The 18,645-nt window shown below is 42.6% G+C and overlaps 1 protein-coding gene across 1 annotated transcript; it reads left to right on the forward strand.

Moving 5' to 3' along the window:
* The first annotated feature begins 7,047 nt into the window (after nt 1-7,047).
* LOC125391823 (double homeobox protein B-like) lies at nt 7,048-18,034 on the forward strand. Its single transcript, XM_087906636.1, has 5 exons — nt 7,048-7,126; nt 12,084-12,238; nt 14,961-15,054; nt 15,561-15,706; nt 17,006-18,034. The coding sequence occupies exons 1-5, from the start codon at nt 7,048-7,050 to the stop codon at nt 17,645-17,647; spliced, it is 1,116 nt and encodes a 371-aa protein (XP_087762762.1). The 3' UTR covers nt 17,648-18,034.
* The last annotated feature ends 611 nt before the right edge of the window (nt 18,035-18,645 follow it).

Below are 18,645 nucleotides of genomic sequence, written 5' to 3' on the forward strand. Positions count from 1 at the left end.
GCTTCCTTGGGGAGGGGTTACTGTTTGGCAGACTTTCTTGACCCTCCCTGGGGAGGGCATCACTGTTTGGTGGGCTTTCTTGGAGGTAGAGTTTGAACTAAGGCATCTCCCAGGGGAGGGGGCTTGAAATGGAGTTCCTGCCCGGTATTCCAAAGATGGGTGCCAGAGTTTGGGATGAGGCCCCTGACTATAATATTCCAGGCTCTTTGTATAAAGGGGTGTTAGGGAGCTGGGGTGATGCTTTCAACCAATCATTCCAGGATTTTTGGATAAGGAGGGTGCCAGTGAGCTAAGGTGAAGTGTCTCAACCAAGCATTTTAGACTCCTTGGATAAAGGGACACTGGCTCAAGTCTGGGCATGAGGTGATGTGGGAGAGAGGAGAGCTGGGAGTTGGGGGCTCACGCTCAGCAAGAGGTATAGTTGGAGCAGCATCCAGTTCACTGTCATCCTGGAGACCTCAGGCAACTGTTTCTTGAGGGAGATGAGAAGGCAGGTGGCTAGGAGGAAAAATATTGTTATTGTTGGCTCTATAAATGGGGCTAGCCAAGGGAAGAGTCATTAACTGCCAGAAAGAATGAGACAGAGAATTGTCCTGGTTGTACAGGTAGGCTCAGGTTATGAGTTTGACACAATAGCAGATAAAACCAGATTTTAGTTGATAAGTATCCTTGATCCAGGAGAGTTGATACCAATCGTGAAGTCTCTGGAGCTGGTGCAGGTGTTCACATTGTCTGGAGAGCTCTTTATAAGTTGATCTTGGCCCAGATAGCAGGAGTGACCTGTAAAATATGCTCGAAAATTGGTGGGGTTAAACTAGGTTCTGGATCCTGTTAGTGTTTTTTACCAGACCTGATTTTTGATACAGCAGCAGATTTTTTCACAGGAACCTGTAGGTATCTGTAAGGCAACTGTAACAGATTTACATGTTGGTGTCATAGCAAAAGGCTATTGCTTTAGGTTAAAAGGTATGAACATTTTAGAAGACAATTAAAGGGAGCTGGAAACTCTGAACCTCTGAAGATACACCTGAAACCTGTTAGTCCTGGACTATAAAGCCTGTTAAAGAGGCACACCTGTCTGTATTTTAACAGGAAACTCAGCAGATATAGTAATAAATTGCCAGTACCTTAAGTCATCAAATTCCATTAGACAGATCTAAGGGGATAAATGAGCAGAAACGAGACAGTTTTTTAGCTACGCAGGCAATCCCAAGTCTCTCCTTAGTCTTTGGAGAACACCAGCCTAGAAACAGTGCTTGCTGTTAGCTCCTGAGTACAAGAGGCCCAGAGATTTTCCTGTGTGTGTAGGGGGAGATTTAGACTACCTGTCTTGGCAGGATGAGAAGATCGATTCCCCAAGTGGTATTCAGAGGAATACTGGCTGAAGAGGTGGAAGGCCGCATTTTGCTGTGTGGGTAGCTTTGCCAAACCCAAAGGCAAGCCTCAAGGCAAAGGTCTTTTGTAACCATGTATCTTCTTGGAGGAGCTATAGGATGCTGTGGGAGCTGGCATGTCTTAGAAGCTCTTTTGTTAAATGCCATACCCTCAGATCTGTAAAGGCACTTGAGTATTCCGTACCATTACCTGTTATATTTAAACTGGACATATAAGCTAAGTTTAGACATGTATTTTACCTAATTAGTTACAGCTTGCCAATGTTAGTAAATGTAGGAAGATTAAAAGAAATATTTTAATAAGTCAAAGAATATTAGCACATATGGATACTCTTACCCAAGATGGTGGTGTGGTCAAAATGAAGGTTACTCACGTGTTTGTATTTTTACAGAGCTGTTGTAATCTGAAGTTATAACATTTACTGATTTTAAAACAAGCACACATGCACCCAGAGACATAAAGCAAGCATACTATGAAAACACACCCATATACCCACACAGGTGGTGCAGGATAATTGTCTGTATTTTGTCAATCATGTTTGAAATAAATGTTGATTGGCCAGACTGGAAGTATAGGTGGGAAAACCAGACAGGAAGTAGAGGTGGAGCAAAGAGAACAGGAGTATTCTGGGAAGAAGGAAGCTCCCTCCTCCAGTCCAGCCCAGACCACCAAAGAAGCAACATGTAACCTGCCCCACTGTGAAAGGTACCAAGCCATGTAACTAACATAGATAAGAATAATGGGTTAATATATATGAATTTTAAGAGCTAATACGAAGCCTGAGCTAATGGGCCAATCAGTTTATAAGTAATGCAGACTCTCTGTGTGATTTTCTTTGGGGTGTGCCAGCTGTGGGAACCAGATAGGACAGAAAACCCCAATGAGCAGACCCTCATGTTACAGAACGGTGCCCACGTGGATAACTGCATCAACAGAAAGCCTGAAAAAGCTTGGGAAAGAATAGAGTAAACCATGGCTTCTTGGTAGCAACAATTTCTCGGGTCTGCTCTGCTTGCTAGAGGCAAGCAAGTACTCTCATTTAAGCGAGGCTTCTTCACTAAGCTTTAGCCCCAAAACTTTGCAGCTTTTTAAGAGGTCCTACCACGAAACACTTAAATGGTGTTGATGAAAAGCTGACTGCACGCTTCTCGGTTTTCAGCCATAGCAGGAAAAAAGCTGTGCTGTTTTAAAATACTGACTTTCTGGGTCGATCTGCCAGGGCAAACTCTGACTTCTTCAGGCAGGCAGTCCGACTATGGAGCATTTGAGTTTGGATTGCTGCAGCTTGCTTGCTGGCAGGGACCTTGAAATGCCATAGAGTTGTGACAATAAAAATGGCTACAGCTGGCACCTCTGCCATGAGGCTGGAAAACTAAGGAATGGGTAGGATTCAGCCATCAAAGCCACAGCTTTAATACTCTCCATAAAGACTCATGCGGTCAGAAAAAGAGAGCTATACAGTAAAGAGAGATTCAAAGACAAAGAAAACCTCTAAATGGTTTACTGTGTGTTAAAAATATATGCAGGCTTGAAAGAAAAAAAGGTTAAAGTTCCTAAAAAAAGAAAGAGAGTAGTTGGGTGTGGTGGTATACACCTTTAATCCCAACATTTGGGAGGCAGAGGTAGATTGACCTCTGTTACTTCAAGGGGCAGAGGTAGATTGACCTCTGTGACTTCAAGGTGTGGTAGCACATGCCTTTAATCCCAGTGCCTGAGAGGCAGGGACAGACAGATCTGTGTGAGTTCAAGGTGTGGTAGCACATGCCTTTAATCCCAAAGCTTGGGAGGCAGAGGCAGACAGACCTCTGTAAATTCAAGGTATGGTGGCAGACACCTTTAATCCCAGCACTGGAGAGGCAGAGACAGACTGATCTCTGAGTTTAAGGATATCCTGGTCTACAGCGGGAGTTCCAGGACAAAGATACACAGAAAACCTGTCTTAAAAAGCCAAAAGTTAAAAGTAAAAGTAAAAGAAATAAAGTTTAAAATAAAGCCTCATAAAGATGGAAAATACACAGAGATTCTGGATACAGTATGCTATGATGCTCTCTTTGAATTGTTTGAATGCTGAGGAAGGAACAACAGCTGCTTACAGATATTTGCTTATAAATGCTGCTGAATTAATCCAAGATAGGTATTTTAAAAATACCTTGACTTCAAAATTGAAGTCAAAAGGTATATTACTTTGGAGAAGAGATTTTGCTTTTGTTTCCACAGAAAATGAGAGGCCATGGATTCATTTTGAGTTAAGAAAAAATCCAGTTTGATCAAGGAAGACCACCTGAGAAATCTCTGGTAGGAACAGATGGCCTGTATGTCTGAGTTCTACATCCAGAATAGTTTCAAGACTGTTGCCTGAGATGATCAAGACTCACAGGATACTCCAGTCAGGACTTGATTATAACTCTAAATTTTTTTTAGGTCCCCATAAGATTATCAGTGCCCCCAACCAGCAAGAAGTATCCTGGAAAACTATGCCCACATTCCCCCAAAATGGACTATGGATATAGTTTATCCTTTGTTTAAAAAACAAAAAGAGGGGGAAGTGGTGTGGGATAATTGTCTGTATTTTGTCAATCATGTTTTAAATAAATGCTGATTGGTCAGGCAGGAAGTATAGGTGGGAAAACCAGACAGGAAGTAGAGGTAGAGCAAAGAGAACAGGTGTATTCTGGGAAGCAGGAAACTCCCTCCTCCAGTCCAGCCCAGACCACTGTAGAAGCAGCATGTAACCTGCCCTGCTGTGAAAGGTACTGAGCCTTGTGGCTCACATATATAAGAATAATGGGTTAATATATGAGTTTTAAGAGGTAATACGAAGCCTGAGCTAATGAGCCAATCTGTTTGTAACTTATGGAGATCTCTGTGTGATTTTCTTTGGGGCTTGTCGGCTGTGGGGTACCGGGTGGGACAGAAACCCCAACAAGTAAGCCAGCCCTCATGTTACACACAGACATACTGTGGACACATTATTCTAACAGGCAGACAAATAAAACACTTTTAGACAAGCAGCAGAAGGCAGGGAATCACAGAGGTGGTTGCATTAAGGACCAGATTAGCAGACGTAAGAGGAAACAAAAATAAAGAAGGAACACCTGTAGAGTTTTAGGAAGGACAGGGAAGAGGCATCTAGATCTATTGTAGAGAACAAACAGCCAGAGAAGTAGGGAGGGGAGTGTGGAATGGGAGTCATCCAAGATTGGGTCCTGTCATTGGTGCTTGTGAAGGGGAAAATGTGGGGGCCAACCATGATAAGCTAAATATAAACAGATCACCTAAAAGAAGTTCTTTACTTCCAACCATTATCACCTGCCAGAGTAGGACTCAGCCATCGTTAAGTTTAATGGTGTCCTGAGTCTCAGTAGTTTACCCTGAAGTAATACCTGGTTGCAGGAAGGACCATAAGCTAAGATTACCTGAGTACCACCCAAGAACAGACCATCCAAAAGAAATGCCTAATGTTCTAAGTTCCAACCACTGTAGATAAGGATCACCTGCCAGCAAACACTCACCAGGACACCCCTAGACAAATGTCAGCCAATCAGGGGTCCTGAAACTCAGAAACCCCTCACCCCAACCTTTACTACTATAAAAACCCAACTCTAACTGAACTTTGGGCTCTCCATTTATTCCAATACATTGGACATGTGGAGAGACCGAGTTTGAAAACTTGCATAAAATAAAGGCTCTTCGCTTTTACATATGGGACTTGTTCTCCTTGTTGGCTTTGGGTGGACTTCACGGATTTGGCATAACACACCTGCCTCTGCCTCCCGAGTGCTGGGATTGAAGGCATGTGCCACCATGCCCTGTTATTTTCAAGATCATTGGCCAGGTGGATCTTTAGATTTTTGAGCCTGAGAGAATGACAGACAGGCTGAAGCATTTCACTTAAAAGATGGATTTTGCCAGGTGTGGTGGTACACACCTTAATCTCAGCAGTCTAGAGGCAGAAGAAGGTGGATCTTTGAGTCTGAGGCCAGACTAATCTACAAAGTAGTTACAGGACATTTAGTAAAGGGCTGTAACATGTAGTAATGATAAATGTATTCCTGGGAATGTTGAGAGATAGGTTCAAAGACTGAGTTAGCTTATTAGTGGCGCTGAGACATGGCTTAAAGTTTTTGCCTCGTAAATTGTGAGGATCAGAGTTAAGATTCCTAGAATTCTTGTACAAAATCTGGGCCATGCTAGCTGTTTGTATCCCAGTGCTCTGGGAGGCAGAGACTGGGATTACTGGGGCAGGCTTGCTACCTAGACTAGAAATCACTAAATAAGTAATGCTATGGAAATAAAAAGCTTCTGTGAGGATCAAATTTGATCTAAACTAAGACCACCCCTCTTAGGCCCTCTCCATGATTCCAAGTTCCCCCAAGTTCCTGAAATGAGTCAAACTCCATCCTGGGTATGACTGATGAGCGTTAGTGGTATGGCAACCACTAACCACAGGGTGAATGACAGCTACTCACCACATGCCTCAGTCGCACCTGATGTACTTTTAACTACTTTACTCTTCAATTCTGTGCTTCCCCTCACCACAACCAATCAGGTTAAATGTCAGCTACCCCGAGACCCAATGGCAAGGCTATGACCCACTTGTACTACTGCTTGTGGATTTTTTTCTATATAAACCCCACACTGTAAATGCTCAGTGCTGCTGTCCTCCACCCGCTGCACCAGAGTGTTGGACGGTGGTCCGAGCTCGAGCTTGTAATCAATAAACCCCTTTGTGTTTGCACAAGAAACCAGCTCCGTGGTGGTCTTGTTTGGGAGTCTCGCAGCATAGGGCCCTCCAGCCTCCAGAGTGAGTAACTTTTTACAATGTTTCTCTATTACACACCCTTTCAGTTATTGTAAGTCACTATTCCACCTGCTTTCTGACGCTTTCCAGTGAGTTATTGGAAGGGCTGAACACTCATTTTTAAAATTTTTATTTGTTGTTGCTAATCAGAATGCAAGACCCTTTGAATTTCTCAAACTGCTGTATTTTTTATCCAGATGCCGGCCTACAATGATATTTTTTTTTTAAATGAATTTCTGAGCTGCTTTAGCAGCAGGATAAGCCACTGGGGTGACTATGATCAAGTTACATTATATACATGCATGGAAACGACATAGTGAAACTCACTGTTATGAATAATTAATGCAACCAACAAAAAGTCTTAAATGATAAAGATAAAGGTAATAATAAAAGGATGAAAATAAGGAGTGGTAGCCGGGCAGTGGTGGCGCACGCCTTTAATCCCAGCACTAGCGAGGCAGAGGTAGCCTAATCTCTGTGAGTTCGAGGCCAGCCTGATCCACAAGAGCTAGTTCCAGGACAGGCTCCAAAGCTACAGGGAAACCCTGTCTCGAAAAAAAAAGAAAAAGAAAATTAGGAGGGGCAACGGAAAGGGAAAAGAGATGAAATGAGGTTAAAAGATGAGAAAGGAATGTGAGGAAAATGATAAGGATATAAATATGAATTAAAAATTTAAAGTATTAAATAAAGTTAAGGATAAAAAGGAACAAAAATTAAAATAATTTTTAAATAAAAATTTCAATAAAATAAACTAAAAATATAATATAGCAAAAAGAAAAACGTGAGGGGGAAAACCCAAACTTCCTTCAGGGTTCATTTAGTACTAGAGTCTGCCAGGTGGAGGAAGTGTGATGCGTCAGTGCCGAAACCTGTTGAAAAGCCTTCTGCCTATGCGGAGAGGGTCTGCCCTAGTCAAGGGTGGGCTGCGAGGTCAGGGATACATTCACTCTTTTAGCTTCCCTTCCCTGACGGCTGCAGCTGACCACAGTAAACTTTGCGGGTTGTGAGTAAGGCAGGTTCCCAATCCATAGATCCTCCACCCCTTAAATTTGTACACCCAGCAGTGGCAAATGTCCAAGCCTAGAGGTGTCCAGGAGTGTATCGGAAGGGAATCAAGGAGTGCTGGTTTTTGCACCGGGAGAGGATGACAAGCTGTCTGCCTGTTTTCGGGCACGCAGCCCCAGCCTAGCAGCAAGCCTCCCTGTTGGAAATAGAGCCATCTGCCAGCTCTGGGCTCTTGGTGTTTTTCTTTCATTACGTGGCAGACTAGAGGCAACTCCGGAGGCCAAGGAATCCGCCAGCCGGGACTTGGATCTCTCTGTGTCTTTGCTGGGACCAGCTCTCAGTTCTCAGGGAGGGGGCACCCCCTCTGATCTCCCGCCCCTAAAACTTCCCAGTCCGCCCACGTCAGACCCTTCCTCTTTACATCTGCGCCTGGTAGCTTCTGTGGCAGGGTGGCCCCATGTTCGCTGACTTGTGACTACTGTTCCTTGTTTTCGGAGTCCCAGAGTAGCCTAGTCTCAAACAATAGGTCCTTTCTCGACCAGGCACCTGGTATAGCATTGCACTTCTGAAACACCGGGTTGGATAGGGCTTTGGATGCAGGGACTGGATGCAGGATTTCTTTCCCGCCCCTGGCGGGTCCCCACCGGAGGAAGCATTATCTTCCCTCCCCCACTGGATTAAGGCTTGTGAGAACTGTGGGTTTATCCTGCTGCTGGGACTGCCAGTCTTTTGTCACTAGGGCTGACACGCTTACTCGTGGTTGGGGCTCCTGCTCCTCTGCGGAGATTGGGGCTGCAGCTTGCTTCTTCCTGTCTTTGTCATAGCTAGCCTTTGTATTTTCCCATCCTTTTTCATCTGTCCTATCGCCTGTTTTTGATGCTTTTCCTTTCTTTGTTTTTTGGGAATACACCGTATTTGTTACCCTGTCTTTGTTACCCTGACTCTTCTGTCCCGGGGTTGCATGGAGGAAGCATCCAATCCGCCATCTTACCCCAGAAAGCAAACATTTTTCTCTTCTGATACAGTGGGGAAGGGGGTATGTGGAGTGGGGAGAGGAGGAGACTGTGAAGAGGACGAGGTGGTATCAGTGGGACACCAAGTTGCTGCTGGAGAGGTGTTTTTCACATCCTTCAGTTTCAGATGCGATTCCCCTAATTAGGTAATTTCTGCTACCTGACTGAAATGCCTAGACTAGATCTCCATCTCTGCTTAATTTGCAAATACATGGGTGGGGGGATCAGGGGCTACTGGGTCTCCTCTTTACCATATGGGTAGATACTGTCGATCTAGATAGGAGTTTTTCTGCACAAGTATTTTTTCATTAGTTTAGTCACGTGGCTGTTTTGGAACTAAAACTGGTCTCATAGACAGATATCTGTAACACCCTGCACAAAGGTTAATTAATGCAACTGATTTCATTTAGCTACAGGGACTCCCAACTTATTGTCTGTTTTCTTTGTTATTGTAAATATTTTTAAAGTGAAGACAACAATGTATTTTATGCCAAGCCACAAAAATATATCTTGTCAACAAAACATATTTTTAACAATACATGCATATTGAAATGTGACTTTTGGCTACAGAAAATTGGCAATGTTACGTGTTCAGCCAACAATTTTTAAAAATTAATGTCTGACTGTAATGTAAAACAAACTAGAAAACCTGATGGTGGAATGGACACACTGCGGTGACTACCTAGCTTTTATAGGATTGGTGGAGATGTGGGTGATGGGTAAAAATTGTCATCACCTCTACAGGGTACGGGCTCACCTGGAGGTAAGCTTCCTGGCACATCTGCAAGTTAATCTTGATTAGGTTAATTGGGGTGGGAAGACCCACTTTCAAAACAGGCTGCTCCTTTCCTAGGGCTTGGGCTTGGATCGCAGACTACACTGAAAAGGAGAAAGCTAGCTGAGCAGAGACATCCTTGGTTGTCTGCTTCCTGACTTGGGAAACAGTATGACCAGCTGCTTCAGGCTCCTGCTGTCTTGACCACCCTGCATGATGGACTGAGCCTGGAACTGAGCCGAACCCTTCCTTCCCCACACTGCTTTTCATCAGGGTATTTTGTCTCAGCTGAAAAAGTAACTGCGACAGTTTGTTTCTCAGAGGTCCTGGGCTTATCCACCTTTCTAAAGCATGAACTGTCTTTTTCTTTAGCAACAGAGACAGCTGAAATGATTTCTCACTAGCAGTTTTAATTCCACTGTTACTTGCCCCAGAGTTACAACAGTTATACCAACTTGACATGCCTATGTCTAATCTAAGCTATTCTTAGGTGCAAATGAAAAACAACAACAGATCATATTTCTAGCTTTCTATAACTCTCCCCTGAACACATTTACTCAGAAGGAGAAGGTTCTTGGATGAGGTTCATTCTTTTCTTACCATATGTTGAATGTGGTTATATAAAGTTGTTATTTATTTATGTATGTATAAGGTGGGCACATTCCTGCCATGTAATATGTGGAGGTCAGAGGACATCTTGTGAGAGCTGGCTCTCTCCTCTTATCATATGGGGTCTAGGAATTGAACTCAGATTGTCACGGCTTGGCAACAAGTATCCCTACCTGCTTAGTCATCTTACTGGCTCCCGAAGTTAATTGCTATTAATATGTCTTGTATTAGGTAATAACGGGATAAAAGGACATGAAAATATTTTGCGAGTGTGTATATATGCTTGCTCACAAGGCATGTGTATACAACGCACACACATATACATGCACAGTAGCAGGGCCAGCTAGGGAAGAAGAGGGAAGAAGCCTGGTCTTCTTACGCCGCAGCTGCAGTGTTAGCTCTCCACTGTCGGCTTTCTTCAGGCAGGTGCCAGTTTTACTACCTTCTCTTCCTCCTTAGCCAGTTCCACTCCTACTGGATAGTCTGCTTTACTTGAAGTCACCTGGTTTTACTTTTTAATCACATGTGCCAAATACATTCGCAGCACACCTACCCTAAGGTTGAGTTGATATGCTAGAGACTAGGCTGGCCAATGGGACATACAATTAGATCAGTAAGGAAAGAATAAAATAAACAGAATGTGTTTTAGCGGAAGATGAGCAAAAGTTGAAAAAATATGGAACAAAGTGAGACTCCTAATAAATTAAAGAATATGGTCAAGTCAAAATAATTAGGAAAAAAATCAATAGTAGAGGCTGGGGCTGGAGCTCAGTGATAGGGACCTTACCTAACCTGTTTGAGACTGGGTTCCATCCCGAGCACAGCAAATAATGAAAAAGCTGAAATAATATACAGGTACAATCTAGAGAGCTCAGAAATGAAACCATACATTTATATGATATTAACATAGATGCCAAATTACTCAGAAGATTTGGTACTTTTTCTCCAAATTTGATTTCTTTGTGTAAGTAATTACTTCAAATTTCTCTTCTGTGGATGTGTTAGTCAAATTTCACATTGCTCTAACAAGTGCCCCAGAGAGACACTTTGAAGGAGGAAGAATTCACTTCTTGCTTCCTGGTTCAGAGGGTCTGTCTGCGGTTAGCAGACTCCACTGCTGGGGAACTGATCAGGCAGAGTATCAAGGCAGTGAATCTGAGGCTGTTTCTCCTGGAACTAAGGAAACAGAGATAGAGAGGGTCACAGCAATGCACCACGGCCAATGCCTGGCCTTTAAAGTCAGGCAACCCTCCAACTAAGTCCCAGCATTCACAGCTCATCACCTGTCAAGAGTCTTCTAAATGTCAGTCCATCAAAGGGTTAAACCTGTGATTAGCTCAACTTACTTATGATTTAATCTCTTGCCTGGAAACACCCCAGACACACCCAGAGGCGGAGCCCACAAATCTCCCAGGAACCTCTTAATCCAATCAAGTTGACAATCAAGATTTGCCACAGTGCTGTTGCATATTTAATGAAGGGATGAAAGCAGCAGGTAGTTAAGGGATGGGTGGGCCAGGCTGGGCTCTGATAAACACTGTGTCTCTGAGCAGCTCAGTCGGGCCACTCCACTCGTCTGTCTCGTCTGTCTTTCCCGGATTCCAGTTGACTTCAGTATGGATCTAAGCTGCACGTTTGGTATGTTTCTCTCTGTTTATTCCTGCAGTGATGCCAGAGGCCTCCTTTGTTTTCCCAAACCTCAGAACTTTTCCATCACAATCATGATTTTTCCACTGTTTGAGGGAGAGCAAGAGAGCTGGATTTTATTGACATTTTGGGTGGGTTGATGAATGAGTGCTTTGAAATTCTTGGAACTTGTAATTTACAATAACAGGGTTTTTTTTTGTTGTTTTTGTTTTTTTTTTAAAGGAGACTACTTAGAATATTTAAGTTGACACTTTGGATAAAGAGATAATTAAACATCTAATGTTTCGTTTTATTAAAAGTATGTCACTTATCCCACAGTTCAACTTTTGTATAATAATCTAACCTTTCAATCTTTTAACCTTTCAATTTTTAAAACTTATATACTTGTTTCATTAATTTGCATGTTTCTAGTTCCCACTACTTTCTATTTTCATCTACCATTGTGGGAATTTCTGTAATTTCTTACTTTTATTCTAATATAATTATCATCTCTTCTAAAATTCATGTTTATACCTGTGCATGTCTTATTGGCATGGCTTAAGATACCTTCCTAGCTGGGTGGTGGTGGAGCACACCTTTGATCCCAGCACTGGGGAGGCAGAGGCAGGAGGATCTCTGTGAGTTCAAGGCCAACTGGCTCTACAGAGTGAGTTTCAGGACAGCCAAGGCTACACAGAGAAACCCTGTTTCAATAAAAAACAAAAACAAAAAGATATCACTAAATTAAAAATACATAGTCGTCATTGTATGTCGGGGCTTTCAGCATGGAGCAGACATGGCAGGAGTTCATGCCAGAAAAGATGTCCTACTCACATTTTTACCTGTCTTTCTTTGCTAGGTCTACTGGAAAAAGAAGCTCGGAGAAGGAGAATTATTCTGAACCAGAATCAAAAGAACACTCTTCTTGCATGGTTTGAAAAGAATCCTAATCCAGATTTAGCTACAAGGGGGCATCTGGCTAAAGAACTGGGCATCTCAGAGTCTCAAATTATGGTAGGCGTCAAACCCCTGTCCTCTCTCTCTCTGAATCAAAGTGAAGAGCAAAGCCAGGCTAAGTTTCCCTGGGCATGTCTCATAGGTGGGCTGTATTTTTCTAAGTTTATTCCATATGTATTGGGAAGATAAAACAGAAATAAAATGTTTTTTTAAAAGATTTATTTATTTATTATGTATATAGTATTCTGTCTACATGTATGCCTGCATGCCAGAAGAGGGCACCAAATCTCATTTACAGATGGCTGTGAGCCACCATGTGGGTGTTGGGAATTGAACTCAGGACCTCTGGAAGAGCAGTCAGTGCTCATAACCTCTGAGCCATCTCTCCAGTCTGAAATAAAATGTTTTATTGAAGGAAATATTGTTTGTGAGCCTGAACTGATGGGAAAGGATAACTAGTTCGTGGTTTCCCCATAGGAGATAATGAAATAATTATCTTGAGAATTACAGAATACAAGAAATTATGTCATCAGAATAGTAATGTAGAACCTTTCATCGTGAGAACATAAGGGATAAAATTAACATCTGTGAAAATATAGGGAAGTTAAGACCTCATGAAAATTGCTGGTTTGTAGGTTAGTACTATTTTATCCTTTATTCTTTTCTCACTTATTTATTAGTTATTTTTTTTGAGATAGGGTTTCTCTGTAGTATTGGAGCCTATCCTGAAACTAGCTCTTGTAGACCAAGCTGGCCTTGAATTTATAGAGATCTGCCTGACACTGCCTCCTGAGTGCTGAGATTAAAGGTGTGCACCACCATGGACCAGATAATTAATTTTTTTAAATCTGAATTATCCTCTCCGAATTTCTTCTCTTATTTCCCTCCCAGTCCTTCTGGACATCTCCACTTTCCCTTCCTACCTTCATCTTCTTTTCTTTTGTCTTTTCTCTCTTCCTTTTTTCCTTCCCTCCCTCCCTCCCTTCTTTCTTTCCTCCTTCCCTTCTTTTTTTCTCCTTCCCTCCTTCCCTCCCTCCTTTCTTTCTTTCTTTCTTTCTTTCTTTCTTTCTTTCTTTCTTTCTTTCTTTCTTTCTTTCTCTCTCCTCCCAGAGATAGGGTTTCTCTGTGTAGTGCTGGCTATCCTGGGACTCACTGTCCTGGTTGACCTCAAACTCAAATCTCCCTGCTTCTGTCACCGGCGTTAAAGTGCTGGGATTAAAGGTGTGCACCACCATTGCATGGCTTGTTTTTGTTTTTGAGACAAAGTCTTACTATGTAGACCAAGCTAGCTATGTCTTAGAAGTAAGAAACTACCTGCCTCTGCCTCTTTAACGCTGGGGTTAAAGGTGTGCCACCATAGCTCTCTCTCTCTTCCTTCTTCTTGTTCTCTGTCTTCTCCCTCCTTCTTTTATAATCTCAAATGTCCTTTACATAAAAGCTTTGTGTAAAATTCTATATGGTTTATTTTAATAAAATTGCTGATGTGATAGACAAAGGTGAACTAGAGTGGTAAAGTGTATAACTTTATCAAGTGGATTGGTATTTAAACCAGTGAAGAAAAACTTTTAGAGGTGAGAAAATTAGTTCAAGTTTTTATACTTGATGAATAATCCTTTGATATAACGACTTGACTCTTTGGAAATCATGGAGAAAGGAAAATTTTCTTATGCCCTGATAAACTATCCAGGTATGGGAGATGGTTGGCACAAATAATGCTAATGAAATTGTTCCGTGTGGGCACACCTGGTGGCTGGGTACCCAAGAGACTTGAACTGATGGAAAAGTTCCGCACCTTGCAGGGTGTTGGTGGCTCTTGAGAACGTTTATTCCAACTCATTAGTTGGAAGCTTCCAGCTATTCATAAGGCTTTAATTTGAAAACTTATTTTCAATGCTGAATCTGAAAAACATGAGGAGTTTTGAGAACAAAACTTGAAATTGGTGTTTTAGGATTACAAGGCCTATGCCTAACAACTCAGCTGATAGTGGTTGTCATTAAGGTTGTAAATGGTAGAGTGAATTATCAGCCCAAAGAAAATACTCAGAAATAACTAAAACACCAGCAACAACCCCACCCAAGAAAACCAAAAACCCACAGTTCTCCTTCGAGAGAACAAGTACAAATAAATTTAATTATAGTGGTGCATATGGCTTTTTAAACTTACCTTTATTATTTTAAGTATGTATGTATCTGTGAGCTCTGTTTACTGGGGGTTGTGAACCACCTGATGTGGCTGGGAATTGAATTCAAGTCAATATGGAAGAATATTATGTGCCTGTGCTCTTAGCTGCTGAGCCATCTCTCCAGTCTGTGGAAACAGTTTTAAAACTAGATGTTGGCATCGCTGGGAGTCTCCTTATAATTCTGGCTTCCCCTGGAGTGAAATAATGTAAGCTGTAATCAGAAATTAGTGTCAATTCTTCCTTCCTATTTAAGGGAATTATTTTCAAAGTTCAAGTCTATATGTATTACACGTTGTGAAATGATATTTGCTAAAATTAGGGGCCAAGAAATTAGCATTGAAAACTTTACCCACTTAACAAGTATGAAGTATGTGTGTGTACACGGTAGGGGGTTGGGGGAGCAGGTGGGAGAACGAGTAGAGTTTCCTGTTGGTGTCTTAGATAAACATAGCAATACAAATAACTGAATTCTACCTTTCTCTTATGGACATGGTCTCCAGGGAAGATGCCCAATCAGTTTGTTTAGTTGACACTTGCAGTGATCTAGCTGAGCTTCATCCTGCTTTCCCTCTCTTCATTTTCTTTCCCCCACACAGACTTGGTTTCAGAAGAACAGAAAAATACAGAAACAAGTGGAGTTTGAATGTTACTTTGAAGAAAGTCAAGCCCCAAAACAGGATAAACCTAAAGGTAAGACCTATGAGTTCAAATAGAACCTCTCCATTGATTGCTTTAGGAATGTAAACAACTGTGTGCTATGGAGAAATATTCTATAGAGAAAGCTTAGACCAGAAACCTATTGTATTCTGAGCATGCTAGGGTCAGAGATACAAACATTATCTCGCTGGGGTGGTAACTGTAATCCCAGCCTTGGGAGGTGAAAGACAGGGGATCAAGAAAACTCAGGGTAATCTCTGACTACCTAGAGAGTCTGAGTCTAGCCTGGGCTACAGAAATGGCCTCTTAGCAAGAAAAGCTTCCCTTTCCTTGTTTCTGTTGCTGTTTGGTGATGCAGATGTCACCTCTGAGGTTTCATCTCAGGGACAAGATAGATTAAAGAGTTCTTTGGTAGTATATGGTGGAGCATATTCCAAGAGTAAAAGTAGTCAGAACAATAATCAAAATGTTGCTTTTTTTTCAAGTTTGAATGTGAAAACTGACTTGCAAACCCTGTTGTGTGCCTATGCGTTCGGTAGTTAAAGAAGCTCGGAGGAGCCGGACACATTTCTCAAGATTTCAGACTGATATTCTAATTGAAGCTTTCGAGAAGAATCGATTCCCTGGGATTGCTACCAGGGAAAAACTGGCTCAACGAACAGGCATCCCGGAATCCAGAATTCATGTATGTTGCCCAGGGTCTCTGTCTCTGGCATTCATTTGTCCTATGCAGCTGTTGCTGCACAAAAGCCGATGGTTTGGGGTTGTCCCCTCTGTTCTAGGTATGAGATGTAGACACTCTGAAAAACAGTCGCATCAGACCTGTGGAAGCATAGGAAATAAGCAATAACTATTAAACATGTGGTGGTGGCGCACACCTTTAATCCCAGTGCTTGGGAGGCAGAAGCAGGTGGATCTCTGTGAGTTCGAGGCCAGCCTGTTCTACAAATTGAGTTCCAGGACAGCCAGGACTGTTACACTGTGAAACCCTGTCTCGAAAAACCAGGGAAGGAAGGAAGGAATGGAGGGAGAGAGGGAGGGAGGGAAGAAGGGTGGGAAAGAAGGAGGAAGGGAGGGAGGGAGGAAAGAGAAAACGGCTAGGTGAGATTGGGAAAGCTGGAAGGTCACACTTGTTTTGAGAACACAATCTTTTCTAGTATTTCTAATCCTCAGAAATATTGAAAATTCAGTACCAGAGGATAAGGGTGTTGTCCTGTGTGTTAGGATGTTAGTTAGCATCCAGACCCTCTGTGCGTGGGATGTCTGCATGCCTAGCCCTCAGCTCATCTCTTATTGTAACCTGAGAAGTTTAGAACACTGCCTGCGCTCTTTGTATATTATGGAGATTGATAAGCATGCTTCTGAAGCATGTCCTTAGACGATCCTATCGGCCATTGTGCTTCCGAGCCCTCTGCAAGTTCCATTTTCTTAGATGCTCCACGATGAGCAGAGATTCACCCTGCTTTTGAGAACTTGTTTCCTGAATCAGGGCTGGGAACCAAAGGGAGTGGATTCTAAATCTGTGTTTTCAACCATACTGTTATTTTTACCCATGGCCATGTGCTCTGATTTACTTAATCTTGATTGTCAATGTAATGAGATTGAGAAACACTGAAGATTAGTGAAGCTCATCTCCAGGCGTGGTGGTGAGATGAGGCATTCCCAGAGCTCATTAGAGCAGAAGACCTCTGAGCTGATCTCTGCAAAGAATCTATTTGAAATATTAACGGATTGTTGGGAAGTGGTAGAGATGTGGAATGTGGGGTCTAATTGGAGGAAATGAAGTACCAAGAACCTGCATTTGAAAGGTTTGGTCCTTGTCCCCTTGTTATTATTCTGCTTAGCAAATCATAAGAAACAGGTGGAATCATTTCTGCTATTAAGGACTCTGACTCTCTCTCTCTCTGTGTCTGTCTGTCTGTCTCTCTCTCTCTCTCTCTCTGTCTTTCTCTCTCTCTCTTTCTCGTGTGTGTGTATGTTTTAGATATGGTTTCAGAACCGGAGAGCTCGGCATCCAGGTCGCAAACAGGCAACTGCTCAGCTTTCCCAGAACAGCCAGTGCCCTGCCCTGAAGACTACTGATCAACCTGCTCCTTCCAAAACTCTCTCCAGCCGCTTGTCAGTTACAACAGCTCTTTCTCCACCCCACACACCATCTGGTCCTTTGAATCTCTCCAGGGGCCATCAGAAGCAGTTGTCAAGGACCACAGTACTACAGCCCTCCCAGGTGGTACAGGGAAGGGGTGATGGTCAAAATTCCTCAGTGTTTATTGGCCACTTATCACCGGTAGTAACTCCAGGAGAGGAGGGCTTCCACACTCAGGCTCCTTTATGCCTCCAAATCCAAGAAAGACTGCAAGATCCCGGTGAGAGCAGTGGTTCGGCTGTACCACCCTTAGACAGTTCTACTCGGGCTCCAGCTGTCAATCAACACTTTCGGGAACTGGACCAGAAACTCTTTACCTTTCTGCAACACTGGGATGAATGGCTCCGGTCGATGCTGGCTGAATGGATACCTGACGAAAAATACTGGTCTCCTGGTGAATCTGAGCTCCATCCACAACAGGTGCAGCTTCAGCAGCCTGCCAGTATATCTCATCAAGTGGACACAACTCCACAGCAATAGGTTTAAGCCTCAAGCCTTTTCTGTTAATCCCCACTGCACACCAGTTTTCAGGAAAAGACCTCATCTTTCCACATCCCGGCTCCATTGTGTTTTGCTTGGAGAGCTTCTCAGATAGTTTCAGATTCTCTTTCACAGCGTGAAGTTCATCAGTGACTCAGATTCAGGAAACTGTCAAGATCCTAATCCAGGACATCTGTCCTTGGGTTTGAAATCAGTGGATATAGTAAAGAATAAATATACCGAATTATGGAACTAATTCAAATCAGTAAACAGCATAAACCACTTTGACACACAAAGGAAACAGTTATTTTTATTTTTAATTTATTCTTGAAATCTGGTCTCACTCTTTTCTTTTTTTTGACTTTTATAGCAGTCTGGTATTAGACAAATTAGTCCTGGCTACACCTTCAGATGTTATGCTTCTTGATGGTGCCTTATCTCTTTTTGTGTCCTGAGGATGGATATACAACTGGTTGTGATCATAGTAATTCTTTTCAAAAGGCCCTTTTCTGATAGTAACACTGGCAAGGGTCCTGCTAAGGCCCTGTTTTGCAGTACCCTGGGTATTATTGTGGAGGGTTCTAACAGGTGGTTGCATAAGTGTGTTCTTTGACACAGTGCTCACAGATTTAGTGTTCACAGACTCGGTGGTAGCAGTCACATTTGAGCCTCTTATACTAATGCCATTTCCAGGCAAAGACTGAGCCTTCGAAGCTTTAGACACAGTAGTGGGAAGTTTGTTTCTTGGACATTTGGAAGCTTTCTAAATGAATTCATGTTAGATTGAACCGCCTGACCATGATAGTAGCCAAGCACTCATCTTTTTAAAGGCGTGTTAGCTTCCTGTTGGGCTTCTCCGCAGTTGCTTGCATCTTTTTATTGTCGTTCAGGTGACATGCCTGGTGTGACGTCACAGTTTGACCGTGGAAATCATCTCAGTTGATAATAATCGCACAGCTTGAACACTGTCCTTCAAGTTGTGTGTTTCTGAGCTGATC

Source organism: Myodes glareolus, chromosome 5 (assembly GCF_982192425.1).
Source record: "Myodes glareolus chromosome 5, mMyoGla1.1, whole genome shotgun sequence".
In the NCBI taxonomy this organism is placed as follows: Eukaryota; Metazoa; Chordata; class Mammalia; order Rodentia; family Cricetidae; genus Myodes; species Myodes glareolus.